Source organism: Lissotriton helveticus, chromosome 2_2 (genome assembly GCF_964261635.1).
Source record: "Lissotriton helveticus chromosome 2_2, aLisHel1.1, whole genome shotgun sequence".
In the NCBI taxonomy this organism is placed as follows: domain Eukaryota; kingdom Metazoa; phylum Chordata; class Amphibia; order Caudata; family Salamandridae; genus Lissotriton; species Lissotriton helveticus.
Window position 1 is genome coordinate 77,117,484 of NC_136060.1, and position 25,115 is coordinate 77,142,598.

The 25,115-nt window shown below is 44.9% G+C and overlaps 1 protein-coding gene across 1 annotated transcript in view; it reads right to left on the reverse strand.

Moving 5' to 3' along the window:
- Positions 1-25,115, reverse strand: part of PDGFRL (platelet derived growth factor receptor like) — a 580,529-nt gene that overhangs the window by 50,758 nt on the left and 504,656 nt on the right. Inside the window, exon 5 of the mRNA XM_078678941.1 lies at positions 19,365-19,504. Coding sequence (XP_078535067.1) covers positions 19,365-19,504 — 140 coding nt within the window. The remainder of the gene's footprint in view (positions 1-19,364; positions 19,505-25,115) is intronic.

The following is a 25,115-nucleotide window of genomic DNA, read 5'->3' on the forward strand; positions in this document are numbered from 1 at the left end:
ATAGGAGCCTCCGATATTGCCATAAAATGTTGATTTTCCTAGTATTCATGAAGGAAAGTCTTAATTTTATTAAAGACATGGAGGCGAGTATTATCCCACTCATCAAGTCCTACGAATCTCCTGAATTCTACTACTCTTTTTCCTTTGTTTCCTTCAATAAATAGATTGATGCACTTTTCTCAAGAGATTTTTACATTTATATTAGCAGTTGCTATTGTGTTTCTAATTTGGCCCATATTTCATTCTTCCTCATGACTTCTCATTCAAAAAAAGAGGATTGTTTGCAGTCAAAATAGGTATTACAGGGGTTCCCTATCCCTGATTGGTTGGGAATCGCACTACAGTTCTATTACCAATGGCTTAGTGTTTGACCTGATGGATTTGTCATTTTTCGAACGTTCTTGACTGCTGCTGTTTAAATAAAGCAAGTTAAGAGAAGCATAATACTCGCCTCCATGTCTATAATAAAATTAAGTCCGTCCTTCATGAATACTGGGAAAATCAACATTATAGTCTGTTAAATCAATCCAAGAGTTTTTTGTACATCGCACACACTGAACGCAAGTTTTTAAAGGTGCTACCATATATGTTAATGAAGAAAAAGTAGTCTTGGTGAAATAAAAATTTGCCTAGCATCACCCAGTTTGGTCAAGTGGGAAGCCAGACTTGATCCTAGGTTTTATGGGTTTTCATGAGAGCTCGGCTCGTTTTGGGCACAAGGGTCCAAGAGGACCTCGGGCTGAGCAAGAGCCAGGCATCTGGCTTGAGCATTCTTTTGCTCATCCACCTCTAGGGGTACAGGGTAAGGGGGTAGGACTAATAGAGTTGCGCAAAGCCCCATCTTGCAGCCTGCTAGAGACGCCATTGATCACCGGGTATCAAAATGTAATTACATCCAAATTAAGTGATATCTCACAGTCTTTGTTCCTGATGGATAGGAGCTGTTTTTTTAAATTTTATTAATCTTCAATCAAAATGGCATGCTAACAAACAATTAATGTGAAAAGGCCTAAAAGCAGCCAAATAAAACAGCTTCTTTCATTCAGTGACTAAACCCCCATGCACCCTGAAAGGTGAATGGCTTTCCACAGGTGGTCCACCAGCCGTCAATCAGCAGTACCCCACTCTAACTAGCCAGAACTGCTGACTTCACGCAGGTCTCCCTTCCAGCCAAAATTACTTCCTATGTTTTTATGACGCTTCCTTTAATAGTCAATGGTAAAAAGTAATGTTTTACATCTATGAAAACAAAGTAGAAACTAGAGGAAAATGTTGTAACCCTTCCTTTGTAACAGGGTATATACATGCTCATCCCAGTGGTGCATTTAATGAAGGACACGTGAAGAATACATCTAATTTACTTCCGCCATAACTGTTAACACAGAGGAGTGGGCTAATGTGTCTGCTGACTGTGAATAGGTGGAGGGTGTATACACGGGCAAAACTACATTATATCTGTGTCCGTCTGTAACAAAAATGATCCTCGTGTAAAGCGCTCTGATACCTGATATGTTCAGGTCGAGTTTGCGCTATATCAAACTCCCCCGTCCCAAAAAAAACCCCAAAAACTACACACTCTTTGTGTGAAACCCACATGGGCGTAATTAGCCGTTTGTCTTAACGAAGTTGCGCACATCCATTCATAGACTTGAATGATAGTCACTTTTTATACCACACTGAGACAGAAAGACAGCGGCAAAAGCACTACATGAAAAAATCAATTCATTATTATTATGTATATCCGGGGCTTCAAGTGGGCCGGGTCCTGCCGAGGCTCAGCACCAGCAGTTCTAAAAAGCAGGTGCTGACACAGGTCCCTATCGGGCTCTCCATTTCCACCCTCACCATCAGGGTAGGGTGACCAGACGTCCCCGTTTTCCCAGGACGGTGCCCATTTTTGGAGAAGTGTCTCCGTGTCCCGACACTTTTCTCCAAGTGGCTCAAATGTCCGTTTTCCAACAGTGTCCGGGTTAAACACAAAAATGTCCCTGTTTTTCATTGTTCCGGTTGAGCATGCGCATGCATGCTCTCTTTGTACTGTTTACGGCGCGTGTCGTCACTGAGGTGAGCGTTGTAGCAGGAAGGGAAATCCTTTGAAGAGAGACATTTTCTCTCTGGATTTCCCTTCTCTTTTTACACGCAGTGCCACGTCATCGTGCCAGCCATATTTGAACAATTGCATATCATCAAAACTGAATCTTCACAAGAGGAAATAGTGATATTAAGGTGCAACTCCAGTTTATGAACTTTCTGAACCTCTGTGATCTGTTGAGGCACTGTGTTTGCTGCTCCCCCAGATGTCCCACCTAGAAGTACATGAAACAGAAACTTTAAAGTATTTCTGAATGTGATGATGAGTGCCCGATAACATGTGGTGATGACATCCCCAACGTCCTTCTCAATCTCTAACCATTCATTTCTACCAGTTCCAAGATCAGAACAGAAATCCTGTGTTCTCCATATCAACGCTATGACTTGACCTTTTGACTGACCTTTCAGATCACGGCAAACTGTTTAGCTGGAAAGGACTTAAATGAGCAGTATTAACGCCTGGGTAGGGTGACCAGAATTTTAAAGCCAAAAACCGGGACATTTCACAAAAATAGAAGAAGGACTACCATTTTACTTCAAGTGATGAGATAGCTCCGCAGCAGGGAATTATAGAACAGGCAGTAAGAACATACATAAAATGCAATTTTTAAGCCCAGTAGCTTGTCTGTTAATTAAATTGCTTTCTTGAAACAACTGCTAACTATCCCAGCTTTGTAAAATATATAAAACACCTCCCACCGTTTTCAGTCGACCCTCTCCAAAAACGGGGACATGCGCTAAATTTCTTGAATTTTGCTGGGACAGCTGGTTAAAAACAGGGACGGTCCTGGCAAAACGGGGACGCCTGGTCACCCTACGCCTGGGTAAGAGGCGAGCAGTGCTGCTCGAGCTTTTTGCTCAGGTCTTCACACTATTGCGCTATGAGATTATACCAATAGCTAGAGCGCACTATACATACCCCAGTAAGGTAACATAACATTCCAGCAGTGACCACGCAAATGTGGGAGGACTGTGTGGTGAGCCAGCCTTTAAAACCCTAAGGCAGTAATACCTGGAGAGTAGTGTTTTTCTTACATTGGTCCATGGCTGCCCTTTGGCAATTTAGCATTCCGCAGTTTACCTCCCATGCTTTTCTGTCATGAGCAACTAAGCAACATTAGTGAGTTGTATTTTACGTGGTGCTGACGCGCAGCTATAGAAACAAGCATTGATAAAGCTAGTAAATCTGGCGTTTGCTAGCCTGTGATGTTTTATAGATTTTTGGCAAATATATGCTGTAGTCCGTAAAAGTGTAAATGTAATAAAAGTACTAATGCTGCTGTGTAAAGGAGAGGGGTGCCAATAAAAGACCTCGGATTTGTTGTCTGTAATGCTTCATCTCTGTCTGTAGAGAGAGCTGTCATTGTAGTCCTTTTTCTATGTCTATTACAGCTGTCAAATAGTCCTACCTTTATGTCGATGGTTACCGCAAACCGTAGTCCTACTTCTATGTCTATGAACTGTCCCCGGTTTTTTTTTTTGAGAATCCGGTCACCCTATATCAGGGTGAGAAGAAAATCTCAACTTTGCAGCACTACCACCCTTCACTGCCTTTGATGTAACTTCGAAGAGACTCGTTACAGTTCTTTCACAGTTTCATCATGTCAGAACGAAGCATTTTCAATATTATATACAACAAAGCAATAGCCAATAACCATTGACAAAGCCAATAGTCCAGGCTTGTTCTAGGTGTAATGTTACTTGTTGTATTATATATGTGGGTGCAATGACAGAAGCAGTAAAATACCAGTCGAGCAGCACATTATGCTCAGTATAGATTTGTAGCCTGTGTTTTTAAGCCACGCCCTTAAATACATTGACCGTGCCCCTTTGAGAGAACCCCCCCCCCTTAGTTATTTCACCCCACTTAAACCCCTGTGTATATCACTCACTCACTGTTTTTATAGAGTTCATCTGGATAGATGTTGATAGATCCTTCATGACCACAAAATACGTACCTATGGCCTTTGCCTTCAGGGGACGTGCACACAAGGCTTTTAGTGTAAGATTAACAATTCCACGCGGTACACAGTATGCGTACTTTTATGCGCATCTCCGATTAAGCAATTATTTCGTCTCAGCCCGTTTTAATTTTCGAGAATCGATGTAGGGTATTCCTGGTGAGTCGACGCGCAAGTTCCTGCCGGTTTGGAGCTCGACTTCCACTTCTGAGGCCGTGGCAACCCTCCCAGTCAGCATCTGGAGCAACTGCAGGGGAAAATCTTTTATTCCCCGGTGGCTAATGACTCATTTTCCTCTAATCAGGGCACAGCCAGCGCTAATCCTACCTAGTAAGAGCAGAACTTGTCACGCAGGAGCGGCTGCTGGTGCGTGCCCACGTACAGCGAGCTGCGGATGACATTTGTTGAATGTCCACTCCTCGCACGTTACGTTACCGTAGACGCCATATTTAAAATCTGTTGAACTAATTAGAGCGAGGGCGCGCGCGAGGGATTTATGACCTCTGGCTGGCCGAGTACGGAAGAGTGGGCCTGGAACCCTTCCTAGATCACTGTACCATTTTAAACCTGGTAATCTAATCTGTGCTTCTTAATTTAGCGCTCCTGGCATTAGTTGCTGTTGCTTGACATGCCTGGTTGACATACAGCAGTTCATTTTCCTTTCCTATCTCATATGTTGTGATTGGCCGTTCCATTTATAGATCATACCGACCTTTAGCACAGTGAAGCGCAAAAACCCAAATGAGGTGGCTAATATCAAAGCACATGGCTGTGCGCAGTCCCCTGAACGTTTGTTAGTCCTGGTTCCCAACTAAATTCAGAACTAAATCTAGACTGGGACAAAATGGCCCAGGCACCAAAATAAAAGTGGCCTTAAAAGCGATTCGTATAGCTAGTAGCCCACATCCTGGAAATTGGGTCAGTTTAAAGTTTTTTACAAACATGCTGTAGAAGTGTTTTGCGAGGTATGGGAGACTGAATCTATTTGTGCTTGCAACAGGCAATGCATGTGGTACTACCAAGAAAATCAGCAGTAAAAACCAGCTCACCGTACAATATGAGTAACACAAACGGGTTAAAAAATGACCCACACACTGACCCGTCAGAGTTACAATTCTGGCACTGCCGCATTGCACTCCAGGCCATCGGACTCGGATTAGAATAGTCCGATTCGCCATTTACCAAGCTAATGTAAATGGATCGTTACATTTGAATCTAAATGCCTTCCGACAGGAGTGGTTATAGCTGGAACATGGCGCCAGACACAGGATAGTAGTGATGGCCCCGTAGAGACACGATATGGTTGTGTTTTTGGCGTTTCAAGTGGGTAAATAGCATACGTCTGGGTTCTCTGGCTAGTCAGAAATTTCTATGATATGGACGATTCTATAAATTGAGGCCTTACGTATACTAAAACACGGTTACATACACAACTGGTTCTGCAGAATGTCAACCAAAATTCAGAAGTTAATAAAGGAAACTATGAAATTAGCACAGCCGCAGCGCATAGGCACAGCAGTGCCAAGTCAGAGTTTTAAACGGAGCGCAAAGCAGCAACTGCACATTTTTTCCAACCAGTTAAATATGGATTTGGTTTTATTGCTACCCACCTGGCTTCCTAGACTGGGGATTTTTTTTCCAGGGAGTGGGACTGCAGAGTTAGCAGGTGAACTAAGAATGGGAGGAAACAAGGCCATAACAGAACATAGTATAATGCAGTATAACATAGCATAAGAATAGTGCAAACAGCCATTTGATCATTCTACTGGTGTCCAAACGTCAGCCTGGACTTAATGGAGCTGATTGTGTTACCCAGAGCGGGTGATCGCAGTGAGATCTTCTGGTTTACTATATTACTGACTGGCTCACTGGAGCTGTTAGATATCAATGAAAGAGGCGGGGCATTTATGTCCTCCACTAGTATTTTGGCTGCATGCATCTTTTCTCATGTTTGTCTATTGGTCAGTACCGGTTTCGCTGCTAATATTAATTGAAAATGAGCACTGTATTAGCAGGAAGATGAATTTGTAACAGACCCATTCAAAGAAACAACAGTGTCCCAGGTAATAATACATCAACAAGTGCAGCAGATAAAGTAGTTCCATAAAAATAACTGCAAGAAAGGCAGCAAAAAACAAGCACATAATTAAGTGTGACAGGCTTAATTCTATTGAATGATGTTAGCACCAAGTGACTATTCGATGTTTTGGAACAAAAAATATGTTTAGATTTATTTTACAAGAGCAGAATCTCAAATTGTCCTTAACTTTGTCAGGTCTGGCAGCCTTTCTACGGGAAAAATTACTTGTAATGAACTGTTTGCAGTATTTTAGTATATTCCCATACCTCCATCCACCGCACGAGTTAAGATTTTGCTGCTTATTTATTGTTTTATGTGGGAATGATATGTTTGTGGGGAGGTGAATTCCTGTCCACTAATAGAGAACGTCTGGAGCTTGGATGCATGTTTAGATTTGCATTTCTTTTCAATTAATTTATTATTTGAGGTCAAAGCGAAAATTCTTAAATATTATCTCACCTTACTTGCTCTATTAATGCTTCATATTCTATGCTTGTTATCATTTTGTTTTTTAATGCATTACGAGAACTATTTCGTAAGTGAATCTTTGATTGAATGATTGCGAAGAGGGAGTATGCCATTCTGACAATATCAGGCACACCCTTTCCTATCAAATAGCTATAAAAACGTATCCAAGAATTGGTGAGGGAGTTATTGAGTGAACTGGGTGTTTCTGTTTGATGGTGTGTGACACTGATGACTCTGGGCACTAACTGTCAGACCAGTGGAGGAGAGCTGAAAAAAAGCTAACAGAACTAGAGTGAAGCTTAGGTTTGGTATGAGAAAATCAAGACTGCATCGAAAATGGTAAAACATTGTACCTGTTGCTGACTCCTACTGAATGTAAAACTGAATGACACCATGTTCTAGACAAAGCATTACAGAGACGTGCATCATTTGGGGAGAGCCCTTCCACACTTCAAACAGAAAGCGCGTAAATGACAGTAGAATTGGATTATCAAGGGGCGTCAATGACAGGGGTATTGGATTGGTTGATCCTACATGCAAGCATTGCGATCAACTCTTTTCTTTGCACATTGGAATTGGGCGATGAAGGGGAAAGGTTTGTAACTGGTTTGGAATACCACCACCCTCTCATCAAAACGTACCAAACCATGTTCAGGAGGTTAAGTTTGTGATCCCACATTTGATAGTGCAATGCATGCATGTATGTATGGTGCCCCTTAAAAATATCCTAAGTACATTTGGAGCACAGGATATTTGATAGTAGTATGTATGCATGTATAGATGTATTGTCGCAGGGTTTCTGTTCTCACACAGAACTGTGCACAGAGGATTGGAACCTCGGCGAATTAGGGTGACCCAAAACTCACCTTAGTAACCAACTTACCCCTTACCAAGCTAGCTACAGTGTCTCATTGGTCTTATCAAACTCCCAATGTTTAGACAAACCAGAACATGAACTTACAGTACCTCAGGATACGTGGAACTCATGAACACTCTTTCGTTATATTATCATTACAAACCAAAACATGGAGTAAAGAAGAACACATGTGCATTTGAAATGTTTATTTACTAATGCCGTCTTCTCAGGCGCAGTATCTTAGATAATACAAGTATACTTATTATCAGTAGCAAAATTACCAGCATAGTTACTAATACATAAAAAGCGAATGGTGACAGCATGTTAACATGCTGTAATGAATAAGAGTTAACAACACTTATATCTCACCCTCCCTAACACATATATTATATTATTATCTAAGAAGGTCTCTTTGGGTTGGTTTAGGGCGGGCCCATACCTTAGTGTCCTAGCATGACGGAATCACATCAGCATACACCAGCTCTCTCTGCATGTGCACCGCATCAAGTGTGTTCTATGTGCCTCATGCAAGGCAATATCAATCCTGCCTGAAGCCCGAGTTGGCAAAGGCTGCACTTGTGTTATGACTATGAAGGCGTGGAGATCAGACCTCATAACAATTCCATATCGTGTTGTTCCTGAAACTTCAGCACTCTTCGTGCAGACATAGTTTATTAAGCAAAGCTGATATCAGAGCAATAACATATTATTCTCACATAAACCACGGCAAACTACTAGGTTGAAAGCTAAGTCAACAATTAAGTGTTGTGTGCAGAAGTTGCAAGAATGGAAAATGGCGTTTAAACCTCAAATGTACCTATGCTAACTTAACACGATATAAGGATATTCAGGAGCTACATGACACCCCCCCTTGATCCGAGAACGGACTAAATATGATAACAGAAGTGCCATCTCATGAGAGCAGAACTCAACAGAAAACGAGCATGATCCGAAATTAAACATTAAAAATTAATGCTAAAAAATAGCCCAAAAATATAACGTGGCTCAAGCCAATAGGCAAGGAAATAATAAAAAATTTGACAAATAAGTCAATAAAATCAATGAAATGCTATTGATCAGCATGTCAATCCGAGGCAGTATCTATGACAAAACTGTATATGCAAAGTAAGTAGCAACAGCCTCCAATAGGAAATCACTGTCCTCATCCGAAAACAGTTCAGCCATCCAATTTAAAAGATGAAAAGAACATACGTGTTCTCCCAGCACCGGATCCTCTATAACCATCAGAGGACAGCTCGGTGGGTTTTCAAGAAAACTTAGTTCCAAGAAATTCTGTGCTGCCGACAATATATCCCAGGGACCAATTAGTCCATGCGCCACTGCTAAGGCCATAATCCTCTCGTCAGAACAAACCAACTCGTGAGCAATGATAGGACTCATCAGCTGATTAAAATCGACGTCAGGAGAAACCGGTCCGCAGAGACACAAATCAATGGCCCAATGGAAATCACAGGTCAGGCAGTGAAATACAGGCTGGACACAGGTGAAATAGGAGAATCGAAAAGATAATCCATATGCCGCGCTCAATGTCGCCAACGGCAGTGTGCCATAATATTCAAGCATGCGGTTGCGAAACTGCGTCAGTAGCTGTTGCGCGGGGTCTTGCACAGGAAGGACATCCATATTTAAAAAGACAGAAAACCACTAGAGCGCCAGCCGCTAATGCAAGTAAAAATGGGAATCCTCCAAACAAGGATGAAAAAATATAATGGAAGAAAGCAGGGATGACTCCAAAAATCTTTTCAAAGGAAGTCACGAGACCACTGCTAACAACTTTAAAAAAATGCGCTAGGCCTTTTGTGGAGGATGCGTTAAAGATAGTACGAACCATCGCTCCGAAATGCAAAGGCAAATCAGTATTCAAAAGAGCCTGAACCTCTGTACGGGTGTTTGCAATGTGAAGCACGAAAGTTTCACGGGCCGAGCTCAAGGCCACCTCTTTCTGGGACAAAAGAGCCCTTATTCTTGCCATGCCGCTGAATTCTGCTCCCAAGGTTGGTATCTGTGGCCAGATGGAAGACTCCCTATGTTCATGTGTGGGAGGATAAAGCACATTTCTGCAGCAAATAACCCGCTCACTTACTGTTACGATGAAAGCTATACCTTTAATTAACCCACAACAGTCTTCATTATTGAGCATTAAATAACTACCATTTTCTAATAATTTAAACGTGGGGATGATTGCAGGAACTGGCGTGCCTTGCAAAACGCAAGCCATATTCGGTCGGTCTTTGTTGCATGAACCGTGTAACTGTATGTGTCTACACATTAAAGAATGATCTGGTGTCTCAGTACACTCCTCCCCATTCAGATAAACTTCTTGGTCATCCTTGAAACATCTGTATGTGTATGGAAGCGACCAGACTTCATGAAGGAAACCGCTACCTAAAGGTTCATAACGACCAATGGGTACATATTTCATAAAATTTGAAAACTTATATAAAGCAAAAGGCAGCGTTATTAAACCGTGGATAAGCCACGTTGCAGCAGTGGCCTCTGCCACGGAAAAAGGTAAAGATTCTAACCTTTCAATATGTAACATAGAAAAGGAAGCATCACTCATTGAAAGCAAGCGTTGTTTGTCAGTTAAATTAAACGGTGCAAACAAAGAAGAAACGTTCATGTACCCCCAGGGAACCTTACCATTTTTCAGAGTCTGAAGGGTCCATGCAAATTGCATGATTGAACGTAATTGATTCTGACCATGGTATAATACTGACACTTCATCATGCACAATATCGACAACTGACGACACAATATTATCCAATGTGTAAATTCTAGAGGAAAGCACGTTAATACTATTGTCAACAACTGCAAGCACTTTCTCAAGATTCGCCTGATCAATAGCCCTAAGGCGTGTAGCAGCCTCAATCTGTGATAGTTTCCAAATTTCATTGTAAACTCCATATATCCATCTTTTCGACCTGCCACTAGCCGGGCCTTTAATGAAATCATTTAAATCCACGTCTGCATTCAGTTTAGATAGGTGACTCTTCACTGCAGGTAAAGTTGAATGTTTCAGCCAATTTTGACACAATTTGCCTACAGAATAAGAGGTGACAGTATGAACCAAGTCAAACCTGGGATCAGATCTAACAGTTTTAAAACCGTCAGTTAAATTCAAAAATCTATTTTGGCAAGAATCAGCACTACGGTGCCAAAGCAGCCAACCTTTAGGATTCATACTGGAAATGTTAAAGGAGGAATTAAGGAGTAGAGCCTGTAATTCTCTAATGGACAACGGAGTAAAGTTACTCCAACCATCATATTCCTCCAACTCCGGGAAAGAAGGAGTGTTTAACTTTTTAGAAGTAGCCAATCCATAGCATGTAGTCTGGGAAATTGTTTCATTTAAAAACAACATATGATTCGGGATGAGACATGCACGGTGCAAAGCCTCAGTGCCTTGTACCTGCCAGGCCCTTGAACCCCAAACTGATTTAAGGTCTATTGTTTCCTTCCATAGCTCATAGCCTCCAGTAACTAATTGATCAAGGAAGGCCTTCGAATACAACAATTTAGTATCGGTAAGTCTAACCTTGGACATTGGCTTGTTATGAAATTTAAAATAAAAGGACTCGGGATTGGACTGGTTAAAGTCAGTGAAATAAGTATACTTTTTCAGAAACGTTTCTGAACTCCCTTGTTTAGGTGCTGGGCAATGTTCCCACTGAGTAAAATTAACAGTATCCCTTCGGGATGATGTTTTGTGTAAGAAGTGATTGCCATAATGTTGGTAGCAGAATAATTCACCATAATTAGCAGATTCTAAATATAAATCCTCAGCATCAAAGGCAGCATAGTATTGTAAATCAGAAAACAAACTTTCTACAGCATTAACATCCCAGTCATCAGAATGAATGTTCTGTTTCACCACATCCCCCATATTCACTCTAATAAGTGCATTAGGAACATTAACGACTTCCGTCGGGCCATGAATCTGAAACCGAACTGCATCCCACACGATTCCATCAAGGACAGGCCATGCTGTGATGTTAACCAAAGTCAAGTCTCTTTTAAATCTGTGTGTAGAATGTGACGAGGAAAGCGGGGCCAAAGTTCCATTTAAATGAGTAATGCATGTTCTTTCCTCGACATAGTGTCCATTGATGATTCGAAAAAAATAAAACACAAAACCAATTGACATAAAAAGGTAAACTGAAAAAAGGACCAGCCAAATGTATGTCCAAGGGGGAATCAAAAAATGTTTTTTAAACAGGCTAGCATAAACTGCAATTCGAGAGGGTTTCTTCGAGGCAAGGGAAGCAGAGTCAAATGAAAATCTGGATTCCGTGGCTAAACGTGCTTGCAGGTCAGGCATGGACAAATCAGTGGGGTAGGTATAGTCTATCTCATCAATGTTAGTTCCGGGTAAATTATTTAATAACGGACTGGAAACAGCAGGTAATTCGATGGCCACTTCAGGTTCAATATTAGAAGCAGTGGGCATAACTGAATTTCTCACAATGGAAGGACAGGAAACAGCCGGTGTCATGCTAAGAAGAATCGGCCACTCTGTGTATCTTGACATTGTCAATTGAAATAAACCTGTTTTCCTTACGACCAGGAAGTGGTGGTAAAATGACTGTTCTTTTGCCCTTCACTCCAAGGACTGGAACCGGAGCTCGATAGGAAGGACCAAATTCTTTCTTGTTATCGATCTTCTCTCGAACCAGTTCGCCAACTCGGGGTAGCCAGCCAACTACCGGGATCTGCAACGCATCATCCGACGTGGAGGGCAAATGTTCCTTTGCAAGACTGTCTCTGGTCTTTTGTAGATTCTGTAAAACATTGCAATGTTCATCTGCGTCAAAGGAAGTGGCGCGAACCACACAGTCTAGACCGTCAAGGTCAGGGACGCACATCTTGATGCCAAAGAGCATTTCATATGGGGTCCGCCCACCCAGAGACCTTCTTGGGAGATTATTAAGAGCACGCTGCACGCCATAGAGGTGAGCCAGCCAGTTTCTGCCAGTGCCTATAACTCGGGCTGTCAAAGATTGCTTTAAATCACGGTTCATTCGCTCAACTACACTGTTACCCTCAGGTCTGTAGGGAGACGAAAACTTGACTTGGACCCCCAACGAAGTCATGGCATCCTTATACGCCTTAGAGGCGAAAGCCGGACCCTGATCCGAATGGAAGGTACCACAGGCAAAAATCCCTATAAAGACACGCAAATCTCTAATGACAGTCCGTGAATCAGCGCTGCGATGTGGCCATACCCACACAAAGCGTGTGCATGAGTCAACTGCTACTAAGATGTACTTATACGCAGTATCAGATGAAAAAGGACCGCAGTGATCTAAATAAACACAACCTAGCGGTTTATTAGAAATGTACAACTGAGTCTGTGGCGGACGCGTAGCAGTCGAAGGTTTAATCTGCTGGCATATGTCACAGAGAAGGACATAATCACCCGTCTGTTTGTACAGTCCCCGCCACCAGAAACGTTGTTGTAATTGAGTTACAGTGGCCGAGACGCCCGCATGCGCAGACGCCACACCTTCATGTGCCGCTGTAATCAAGTCTGCTCTGCGATCCGAGTTGGGAATCAGCCGTTCCCCAATGTCAGGAATTGTCACAAAAGGAACCTTTTCGGGACTTAAGTGGTATTTGTACTTCGAAGGGAATCCCGCAGGATGTTTACTTCCCTTCTCAGAGGCAGCAACAGCCGCCAAGATGTCGCTATCAATCTTGGTTTTGGATCTAGTAACCGCTGCAACTAAGTATGTAGATACTGCTGATTTCGCCGCTTCATCAGCAAGCGAATTGCCAACAGCGTGAACTCCCACGCGCTGATGACCGAGAGTATGAATCACAAAAACGAGTGGCAACTTAGCCTTAAGCTCTGCCACTCGAACCCAGATCATTTTATGTTTTATTGTGCTACCCTTGGAATCATGAAAATCATTTTGAATCCAAAAGAACAAGTTCTCATTGTAAGACTGAACACAGTAGTAAGAATCACTTACAATCAGAGTAGTAACACTTGGATCTGTGTACTCCAACGCTAGTAAAAGAGCACAGAGCTCTGCCAATTGTGCAGTGCAATCGCCCAGGGGCAACGTGTGTACTTCCCTGGAAATGAACTCATCGTTCAACATAGCACCAACCACAATAGCTCATGCGGAAACGTAGGCATGTTTAGAGCCATGCGCAACCCGCGCCGACCCATCAGTGTAAATGATGCAATGGAAGTCCTCCAAAGGTCGCATAGCCAGAGGAGCAGGATGAACGAACTCATACTGCAAGTACTCTTGCGACCGTAATGAGGCGTCAAAAATAAACGTGACATCCGTGGACGTCAATGACGCTGCCCATTGAATCCACCGTGGGTGCAAAGCTTTAGAATTCGGTACACTGGCTTTCGTGACTGCCTCCAAATGAGGACAGGGTGTTACCACTAACATGCGCCTCCCCTGTGACAGAGCTCGTTCTTTAAGAATCGCCATCTGTACAGCAGTTAAAACTTTCTCCACGGTGGGAAACCGCAACTCAGCCGAAGTGTACAAGTGTGACTTGTAAGCAATAGGTACTGTGTCACCTTCATTAAAAGTCAGGTACGTGAAACCCACCGCCCCTGGAATTATTCTTATCACCAGGTTGGTGTGGTTATCACGAGTCAGTAAGTATTTAGAGGCGAGCAGATCAGCCTGCAATGATTGCAAAATGGCCGAATGCTCAGGCAGCCAGCATGATTTTGAGAAAGTTGGTTGTATCAAAGCATACAAAGGCTTGATACGCTGGGCATATTCCGGAACATAAGTTCTGCCGAAATTCAAGAAGCCCAGCAAAGACTGTAATTTTTTCAGTGTTGTAGGAGCGCGAAATTGTGCGCATTTCTCCAAGAAGTGAGGAGCCAAACCCCGACCTTCATTGTTCAGCTCATAGCCGAGGAACAACACTGTGTGTTCTGCAATGTGCGATTTTGCAAAATTAAATTTGTAACCCATATCTGCAAAGTTACAAATGATTGAATTTACACGACACAGATGCAACCAAATCTCGTCATCTGTGAGATAAATATCATCCACATAAGAACATGCATCCGGATCGATACTCTCTAAAAGAGTGACTATTCGGGAGGTGAAAACTCCAGGACTATTCTTGTAGCCCATCGGGAGTCGCCGGAAGTGTTTTTGCACACCAGCGGACGTAAAACGTGTCCATTGGGAGCTAAAGCTATCCAGTCTGTGGGCATAAAAACCGTTGGAAATGTCAAGCGTTGTCCTGAAACGCTTACGCACTAGACTATCCACCAGGGCAGAGCCGTGAGTATTCTGTACTGCACAGTTACGGCAATGCGAGTTCAAATGCCGGTAATCCAATACCAAACGATATGATCCGTCAGGCTTGGTCACAGTAAAAAGGGGATTATTCATCGGTGACACACACGTTTCAATAACTCCCTGATATTCCAATTGTTCAAGGATTTCTGCGACGGCAGCTTTTGCTTCCCGCCGTATAGGATATTGAGGCTGAGGCTGCGGCTGAGACCGCAACGGAATCTCGTGGCAAGGAGACAATTTATCCCAACCCCATTGGTTGCGGTACAGAGCCGGCGCAAGAGCCCGAGCCCACTCTTCTGCAAAATGCTGCGCATGCTCAGTTGAGACAGTTTTCGCGAAACTGGGAAGGATTACCTCCTCCCCTCGCGGCGCCGCGAGCACAAAAGGTGGGGGCCAGTCAGTCTCTGAAAGCAAAATGTCATAAGTAGAAGAAAGATTCTCCCAAAATACCCCTCTGACAGTACGCTGTATGTCACCTTCAATTAACAGGACAATTTCAAAAAGTCTTTCAGGGGGAGCTAGTCTCGTATCGGCTGTTTCTATTACAACGAGCACTTCAGTCGCTGTCACCCTCAGTAGTGGACGGAGCGCCTCTCTGACTATGGTAATCTCCGCCGCGCTGTCCAGCAAGGTCAGAGCCCACGTCAGATTCCGAAGCCGCGTTCTCACTATCTGTGGCATATCTATGCGCTGTTAAGGCTGCGACTTTCTTTTTCGCAAACTGCGGACGCTTAGGCGTAGAATCCTCCTGCTTCACTGCGCCGTCCGTCTGGCGGGACGGACCACGTCCTTGTTGGCCACCACGTCCACGTCCACCGCCTCCTCCACCGGTCTTCGGGGCCGATGTTTCCTGAAAGGAACGAGGAGAGCGTTGATCAGAACCCTGAAATCGATCAGGTGATTTAATCATCGCGCGATCGCGCAAATCATAAACTTTGTCTGTCGGCGCAGGAGCTTGTATTGCAGGAAAAGAATCCTGAGTCTGTTTATTTTGCTTCCCCTGTGTCTGTTTTTATGCCAATTCTGTTTTTTGGACTTGGGCTGGACATCTGTCACCGCAGATCGTCCCTGAGTTTGTTTTTCTCCTTTACTGAAAAATATTTCAGACCTCTACTTGTGCGGCCAATCGTCTTATAAGCGGCCACAACGATCTTTGCTAACTGCCGGGGTTTATCGGCATCGGGCAGAGCAGCCAAAGCATTCGACACCTGAAAGTTCACCGCATCTCCTTTAACATTGGAGAGTATGAGATCACTTACAATCTCAAAAGAACCACACAGGCGCATACCCAATTCAACCGCTGCCTCAGGTCCGTGATCATTCTGAACACGTTTAATGATCTCAGGCAGTGCATTCATAGACGGGGTGCCAAAGCACCTCGTATAAACGGCTGCAAATGTTTTCCCCCAGCTTTCACAGTCAACAAGCTCAGGAGTTAAATCCTTCGGTAAAGTGATCGTCAACATTCTATGCCTATCAGCAGGAGTAGAATTCGGAAACACCGCCTCCAGTTGATCAAACTTCTCAGCTAACCAGAATGGGAAGTCATCGTTGTCAACTGGACGCGCACCAAAAACCGAATTTACCATCACCGGATTAAGACGCATACCGCCTCGATCCAAGGGAACGGCCGCACCCCCCTGGGGACCACCAGGTAGATGTCGACCGATGTATTGCACTAATGCTCGAATCACGGAAATGGAAACCACATGTAGCCTACGAATTTCTGCAAGGGTACAAGCGCCGTGATTCGGGTGCGGGGTAAACCCACCCAACGCAGGCCAGTTTGCACCTGGAATTGAGAGTGGACCTAACCTCGCAGCGGACAAAGAGTGGGGGAGGGCGCCATCAAACCAAACGCGATGCTGCCAATGATCAATAGGTTGCGCGGGGTCTTGCACAGGAAGGACATCCATATTTAAAAAGACAGAAAACCACTAGAGCCCTGTACGGTGTATATTCAGCCGGGACAGCGGAGGCGGTGTAGGAGTGGAACAAACCAGAAGTTGCGTCCACAGCCGGAAACGTAACCCAAGAGTAAAACAACTCAAAAGGGAACGCCGGATCTGCACCCACCACTAAAATCACAGCCATACCGTCCACCGGGACCTGGTACGCCTGCAGATGTGTGCGCACCGCTACGCGACTATGTTGCGCAATGGCCACCGCCATGATAACACTGGAAACGAGAAAACACAAAGAAGACTTTGTAGCACAACTGGGTAGTAATTCAAAGAAACCGTTTAAGAAAGAATCAAGCTTGAAAAAGACCCAAAAATAGGTAGGTCTCACCGACACCCCGTTTTCCTGATACGGAGGTGAAGGGGTTAAGGTTTGAATGATATACCACTCGAGTGTCATGATATAAGACCACCGAAAACGTTGGGCGCCATGTCGCAGGGTTTCTGTTCTCACACAGAACTGTGCACAGAGGATTGGAACCTCGGCGAATTAGGGTGACCCAAAACTCACCTTAGTAACCAACTTACCCCTTACCAAGCTAGCTACAGTGTCTCATTGGTCTTATCAAACTCCCAATGTTTAGACAAACCAGAACATGAACTTACAGTACCTCAGGATACGTGGAACTCATGAACACTCTTTCGTTATATTATCATTACAAACCAAAACATGGAGTAAAGAAGAACACATGTGCATTTGAAATGTTTATTTACTAATGCCGTCTTCTCAGGCGCAGTATCTTAGATAATACAAGTATACTTATTATCAGTAGCAAAATTACCAGCATAGTTACTAATACATAAAAAGCGAATGGTGACAGCATGTTAACATGCTATAATGAATAAGAGTTAACAACACTTATATCTCACCCTCCCTAACACACATATTATATTATTATCTAAGAAGGTCTCTTTGGGTTGGTTTAGGGCGGGCCCATACCTTAGTGTCCTAGCATGACTGAATCACATCAGCATACACCAGCTCTCTCTGCATGTGCACCGCATCAAGTGTGTTCTATGTGCCTCATGCAAGGCAATATCAATCCTGCCTGAAGCCCGAGTTGGCAAAGGCTGCACTTGTGTTATGACTATGAAGGCGTGGAGATCAGACCTCATAACAATTCCATATCGTGTTGTTCCTGAAACTTCAGCACTCTTCGTGCAGACATAGTTTATTAAGCAAAGCTGATATCAGAGCAATAACATATTATTCTCACATAAACCACGGCAAACTACTAGGTTGAAAGCTAAGTCAACAATTAAGTGTCGTGTGCAGAAGTTGCAAGAATGGAAAATGGCGTTTAAACCTCAAATGTACCTATGCTAACTTAACACGATATAAGGATATTCAGGAGCTACATGACAGTATGGTGCCTCTTCCAAACGTCTATGGACATTTGGAGCCCATGACATCTGATAGTGGTATGCATGTATGTATGGTGCCTCTCCCAAATGTCCTATGGACATTTGGAGCCCATAACATCTGATTGTGGTATGCATGTATGTATGGTGCCTCTTCCAAACATCTATGGACATTTGGAGCCCATGACATCTGATAGTGGTATGCATGTATGTATGGTGCCTCTCCCAAATGTCCTATGGACATTTGGAGCCCATAACATCTGATTGTGGTATGCATGTATGTATGGTGCCTCTTCCAAACATCTATGGACATTTGGAGCCCATGACATCTGATAGTGGTATGCATGTATGTATGGTGCCTCTCCCAAATGTCCTATGGACATTTGGAGCCCATAACATCTGATTGTGGTATGCATGTATGTATGGTGCCCTTTCCAAACGTCCTATGGGCATGTGGAGCCCATGACATCTGATAGTGGTATGCATGTATGTATGGTGCCTCTCCCAAATGTCCTATGGACATTTGGAGCCCATAACATCTGATTGTGGTGTGCATGTATGTATGGGGCCCCTTCCAAACGTCCTATGGACATTTGGAGACCATGACATCTGTTTGTGGTATGCATGTATGTATGGTGCCCCTTCCAAACGTCCTACGGACATTTGGAGCCCATTACATTTAATAGTGGTATGCATGTATGTATGGTGCCCCATCCAAATGTCCTATGGACATTTGGGGCCCATGACAAAGTAACAAGAAGCGTAAATCAATACCGTACCAAGGGCATGCACTCCAGTATAAAGAAGGAGACATGTTTACCTTTATGTACTAAGAGCGAAGCCCCTCTAGGCGCTGCTGCAACAATGTTTTGGGACCCGATGAGATGATTAGGTTCCTTCAGGTTGTTGCAGAAGGGCACTAGCTGGGCCACCACTCCCTTACTTTGGTGGAACATTGATTAAGATATAAGATATTGAAAATGAATTAAAATAAGAAATGACAAGAGAAAGCTGGTTGTTGAAGGTTGCATGAATGCACAGTGTTCTCCTGCTTTTACCTTGAAGTGCATACTTCTGTATTAATTGAAAAACAGCTGTTCTGCGCACTGTGCAGAAGCCTCAACAATGAAGCCTCAATTTGCTTTTGATTAAATGCACGTCTAATGGTTCCTGCATCTCTTTGAGTGTTTCTGCATCATGTAAAACCACACCATATTATTTAGGGTCCATGGGAATACCACAACGAAGAAAAGACGTCAACATATATCTTACTTCTTGGCCGGGATAGGTCCAATTAAACTTCACTTCGACATCCGGCTCCCCGAGAACGGTGCAGACGACGCTGATATTTTCCCCACCTCTGACTCTGCTGGAAGACGCTGCAATCGTGGCGGAGGGCGGACCGCTTGGAACTGCAAGGGAACAGCAAAACACCAAAAACAATGTAAAAAACAAATGGTGCCTCAGAGAAATGATGCAGTTCAAGTGCGGTGAGCCTTCACTCCAGCTATCTAACCAGTAAGCCATGATACTTTTTACGTTCAGGGTCAGATATTGTGCAGGTACTCACCAAATTGATCTATGAGCGAAGGGGCGGGGAGGCGGGTTTAAGGGTGGGGCTAGAGGCGGGCTACTGGCCAATATTTATGGGAACCGGTGTGGTATGTAACTGTTGGTGCATAGTGTGGTAGCACACTGTCATTCAGAGACAACACATTTTCCATTGTCATTACCACTAAATTTGCACAGGCGTAGTTTTACTGAAAAAAACTATGCACCACACCAAGGATAATGTGTGGAATTGGGTACCAGCCAGTGGCATAGCCAGCGTGTCATGGGCCTGCGTGCAAGGGAGGAAATGGGCCACCTACCCCTGTTTGATGTGTGAAATACAGCAATAATCTGGTTTCAAAGGACCCCAGGCTTCTGTGCCACTGCACTTGTTGCACCTCAGGAAGCTAGGCTACTGTCTCTAGAAAATATTTAGCTTTTGCACATCCCACAGTAAAGTATCCTATTAAGTTCTTCCATGACATTTCAGAATAATAAAAAAGGCTGCCTCATTTGTCCTTCGTATTTCCAAAATAGAAATATTTGTACAGTTCATTCACAGGTATTTATGTTTAAAAACTTTAAAAAAAAGCTCTCACCATGCAGTCAGGGAAAGAAAAGTAAACATCACTCCCCATGTTAAAAGAATCAGCAGCAATTTGTCCGATGGTATTTAACATTCAATTTTCGTGGCAAGAGAACACACAAAATTTAAAGGCATCTACTTGCTCTTTCATCTTAACTTCAGTGCGGTTATTTAAACAGCTAGAAACACGTGTAAAAAATCTGCTTTACAGTAACAGATTGTGCTCACTGAGCACCAGCATTTGCATCACTGAAAGTGGCATGTCTAACTTACCTTTTTCTATCCCCCTTTGCAGTAGGCAGAGTAAATTGGGATCAGAAGACCCCACAGCCGAGGCAGCTCGCAGTAGAGAGAGTGAGCACTGCCGGGTCTGAGCATATGCAGAGTCTCCACCAGGGTAGAGGCTTCCTCCAATCTCACATTGGCTCGAGGGAGGCCACTCAGGCCATCTCCTCCCACCTCCTCTCGACCTATTATGGGTTCAATGTCCCACCTCAGCAGGGGCCAAATGAATCAGGTGAAAGACACCGTCAGACCCCAGTGGCAGGCAGGTTAAGAGGTGAAAATGGCCCTTCTAGTGTCTAGGGTTTTCAGTGGAGTTATATGGACTTAACTGCGGGAATCTGATTGCCGCTTTCTGGGTCCCGGATGGTGTTGGATACAGGAAAGCAGTCCTAGACCCCTGCCAGGCGCTACACCTGACTGGCTCCTTGTCAATGATCCTCGCTCCTGTATGGCAAAGAAGGAAGGGAAAGCCATCGTGAACAGCATCTTTAAAGAGCTTCCATTTCTCCCTGCCACATAGCTGCGGGATGGTGACTTCAAACGTTTTGCTAATAGCAATATGATGGTCACTGCCAGTGTGAATTGCTAATCATGTGAGCATACACTGCAGAGTAGAAATGCTGTGCATGCTCTCATGATGACCATTTCTTTGGGAACTTTGGGAGATCCCAACGTGCTGCAGTGAGTACTGGTATTCTACCTGGGCACGGAGAAGTTCCGGTACTCAGAGGGGGAAAAAAAGGAGTGCTGGTGCTCAGTACTCGTGGGTACCGGCCCACTTTAAGTACTGATTACATGGAAACCACTCCTGATAATATCTAAATAACTCAACCTAGCAGTAAGGAGCAGCCAATGGGCAGCAGAAGGAGAGATGAAGAGGACCATGGATGATGCTCCTTCCTGCTGCTCGTTACAGTGAATGTTAGTTGACTTTTGCTGCCATAACACCGGTAATAGTTTGCGATTATTTTTTCACAAAAATCCATGCCAGATCCAACTGCATGTCCACCATGTGGCAAAACTTATCACCGAACTTTAGCCAACCGTTCCTAATTTATGGCATGGACACAGACTTCCCTCATCTCCCTTTGATGCCCAGTAGCTTTCTTGTGTCACGTTTCTTGTGTTAGCTTAAGAACTTCTCAATACGAGACAATCTGTGATCTGTACTAGCATATTCTATAGTGAACATTTGTTACTCAGTAGTTCCCTCTTCTAGTAGGTATGCTACTGACTTACTGTTTACATCACTTGTTTGCAATTATACATTTTTATAACGCATCATTTTTAGTACTAGTACATGTATTTAATGTTAATATCTCTTAATGTTTGTTCAGTAGAGCATGGTTGATGGACAGAAAAACACAGAATTGGATGGGTGTAGCAAGCAATGGTGGAAATGGTGCTGGTGATAGAAGGTGCAGGCAGAGCATTAATGAGCAAGTTACTTGTAAAGTGTTACAGGAAGATTTAGCGCCTACCAGGTTTCTAAGCATTGTGATACGGAAGCAGAGAACAGAGCATCCAAAGTCCAACTGAATGTCAGGGCAGTAAAGTAGCAGAGCTCAGCTGATCCTGGCAACAGCACCAATGTAGGAACTGAAACTGTTTCTAAAGATGTTGTGGTCCAGGATGCACCACAAGTGCCATGGGAGGCATGCCTTCCAATCACCAACCAGTGATACACCTTCCTTAACAACCTAATGTAAGGGAAGAATCGAAGGGGCGGAAATGTAACATTGTGTGCACGGATTAGTGCTTTATGGCAGAGATGCCTTCAAAGTAGCGCTACAAATGGATAAATGAAGATATTTGATGGATAGGGTGAGCAATATTCAGGGTGGAATGGCGAAGGAGATAGATAAGTACATGGATATGGAAGACAAAGGGCACCGGAACGGAAAGTGTCATTGCACAGCTTGGAGAAAGGATGGACGTGTAGCAGGACAAACAGAAGAGTGAGGCTTTTCTCGTGGATGGTGTGTAGACGAGAGCGAGGTCTACGGGTGATTTGATGACCAGGCGTGAACCAGTGGGGGAGATCCGGTAGCACATGGGGAGAGAGAGGCTCCATAAATAATTGTGGCAATAGTATGGTAGAAAGGCCGAAGGGAACCAGTGACAAGTAGAGTCTGGTATGGGCTGCGAGTCAGGCACCGGAGAGAGCAGAGGGAGGAGAGAGGTCTGCTCCGAGTGCACTGCTGCCTGCCTGGAGCGGCTCACGAAGACTTACCTATGGCAGTGGAAGAGCCCAGAAGACCCAGAGGGGCGAGGCTCGATCGGTGATGAACTGACGGCTAGGAGAGGTAGGTGGAGCCACTCCTTGTGGGTCTCCACCTGTCCTTCGTAACTGGTTGTGGTCCACCTGTGGCTGCGGCGGAGGGACCCAGAGGACCAGGCCTAGCCCCTTGGAGTCCCTGGAGGTAGAAGGACGAGACGGCTACTGCAGAGGGCCCAGATGAAGGAAAACAGTGGCGACGCCCAAGCCGCGGTTCAGCAGCAGAACATTAGACTCTGGACCCCAGTGTAGAAGGCCTTCATGCTGGGACGGTCCGACTGCCCTGTGTGACCGACGGTGGCTTGGCTGCGGTGGGCCCAGGGTGATCGGGTACAGCGGTCCCAGATTCAAGGGTCCCCAGGAGGAGTCACACCAGTAGAAGAAGCTGGAGCGGGCCCTAAGGTGAAACGAAGGCCGATGCACAGCGCTATAGAAACAGAGTGGCTGATACTGGGCACTGACTTGCTCATGGCTGCGGTGGTGCCATGAGGATCTGGTACAGCGGGCATAAATTCTGGTGTCCCCAGGACGAGCTATGCCAGGCGCAGAAGCTGTGGACGACCCTGATGCGACACTGGGGCCTGGGCGCCGTGAGGCAGGCACAGAGCGGCTTACGCTGGGCTCTGACTTCACGGAGACTGTAACTGGAACGGAAGGCCTGAGTTGGCTGTAAGGAAGACACCCGGCCCACGACGACGGCCCGATGTCTGCCGGGCAGGTGAGAGAGGACCTGGAAGGGGAGAGAGGACCTGGAATGAGGGGATCCTTTGAGCGGGCTCACCTTATGCATTGAGAGAATCTGGACAAGGGCGAGACTTCTGCTGGAGGTCAGGCCATGACTTGGCTCCAGAGAGATCATGGCACTTGAGGCGTAGGGCCCTAGAACCTCCTGGATTGATTTAGAAGGGAGAGAACTAGGGAAAACGCATCTATACCGGATAAATCATTGGCCCTGGAAGCAGTGACAACTCAAGGGGGTACAGACGTTGGAGTTCCTGCATGAAACTGTAGCAGGCAGTGGGCCAGGTGGGACCTGGGCACCAAGAAATGGCTGAGGCTGGCATATATAGGTGAACACCCAGCCTGACCTGAACAGAACTGGTTGCTCAAGTGGCCCTAGAATCAAATGTTGCACTCAACACACAATCTACTCCTGAATCTCCCAGAGAGTGGAATACAATTAAGGCCATAGAGGAACGCCAAGGGGTCGCGTTCACACTGCATCACTGCACTGCCTTACCCGACGCCACAATGCTCAGGCAAAAAGGGCAAAACAGGAGGCACACAACCTAACACACAAGAGCCCTCTCCTCTGCCTGAAGAGAAAGGGGATGGAGAGCCTGCGGACACTGAGGCATCCCGCCATCTGGACAAAATTTTAGCTGCAGCAGGACATCGGAGCGGTCTCCGTGGGCTTGGGACACTACAGGCCTAGCATCATAAATTATCTGACAGATTTAAGGAAATAGAGGGAACAGTGGAGGAGCTCCAACCAGAACATAAACAAGTTGCTGCTCGCCTGGAGGAAGTCATCGCCAGGGTGACAGTGCTTGAACTGCGGGCCGAGGATGCTGAAGGGCGTGATAGATGCAACAACATCAGAGTCGTTGGTATTCCGGAGGACTCTGAAGGTTCAGATCTGCTTATTTCTGGAGAACTGCAAAAACAACAGTTGATGGACAGAATGCAGAACAATGTCATACATTCACCCCAGTACAGAGATCTGGGACTAAATTCATCATTTTTTTGCTCACCATGCCATTCCAGTTTGAACCCAGCCATATGCAAATCAGTCCTGACCCTGTGCCCCATGGGACAGTCCAGCCCGAACTGCCAAGCCAGGGCCTCCTTGGACTGGAAACAAGCATCCTAGGACCGGTTTTGGGCTTTCAGCCCTCATCAGCCAGAATAGCTTGATTCCAGTGGCATGGGGAGAGCACAGGACTCACGTCTGAGCATACCTGTCCCACTCAGGGTGACAATTGCAAAAACAACAGTTGATGGACTTTATGCCACCCCCTCACCAGAGTGATCCGCCGGAGGAATTGAAGAGGCGTTCTAACCACAATGTTGTTTGTTTGCAGGCTTGGGCAGTCGGCTATTGCCAGACCGCTCTTGGGATGGGGAGTTACTACATTGGGTTTGTTGTTTGCTACTCTGGGGTCCCTTACATATAATACAGTCTGGAGGTTGAGGGCGAGTAGGTTTTGGGAGGGGGAGTTAGAGAGGAGAGGAAGAGGACACCCCTCACAGATATGGCTACAAAGCGGGCAAACGTAGAAGAGGTCAAACTGTTATCTAGGAATATTCGGGTATGGGCTCC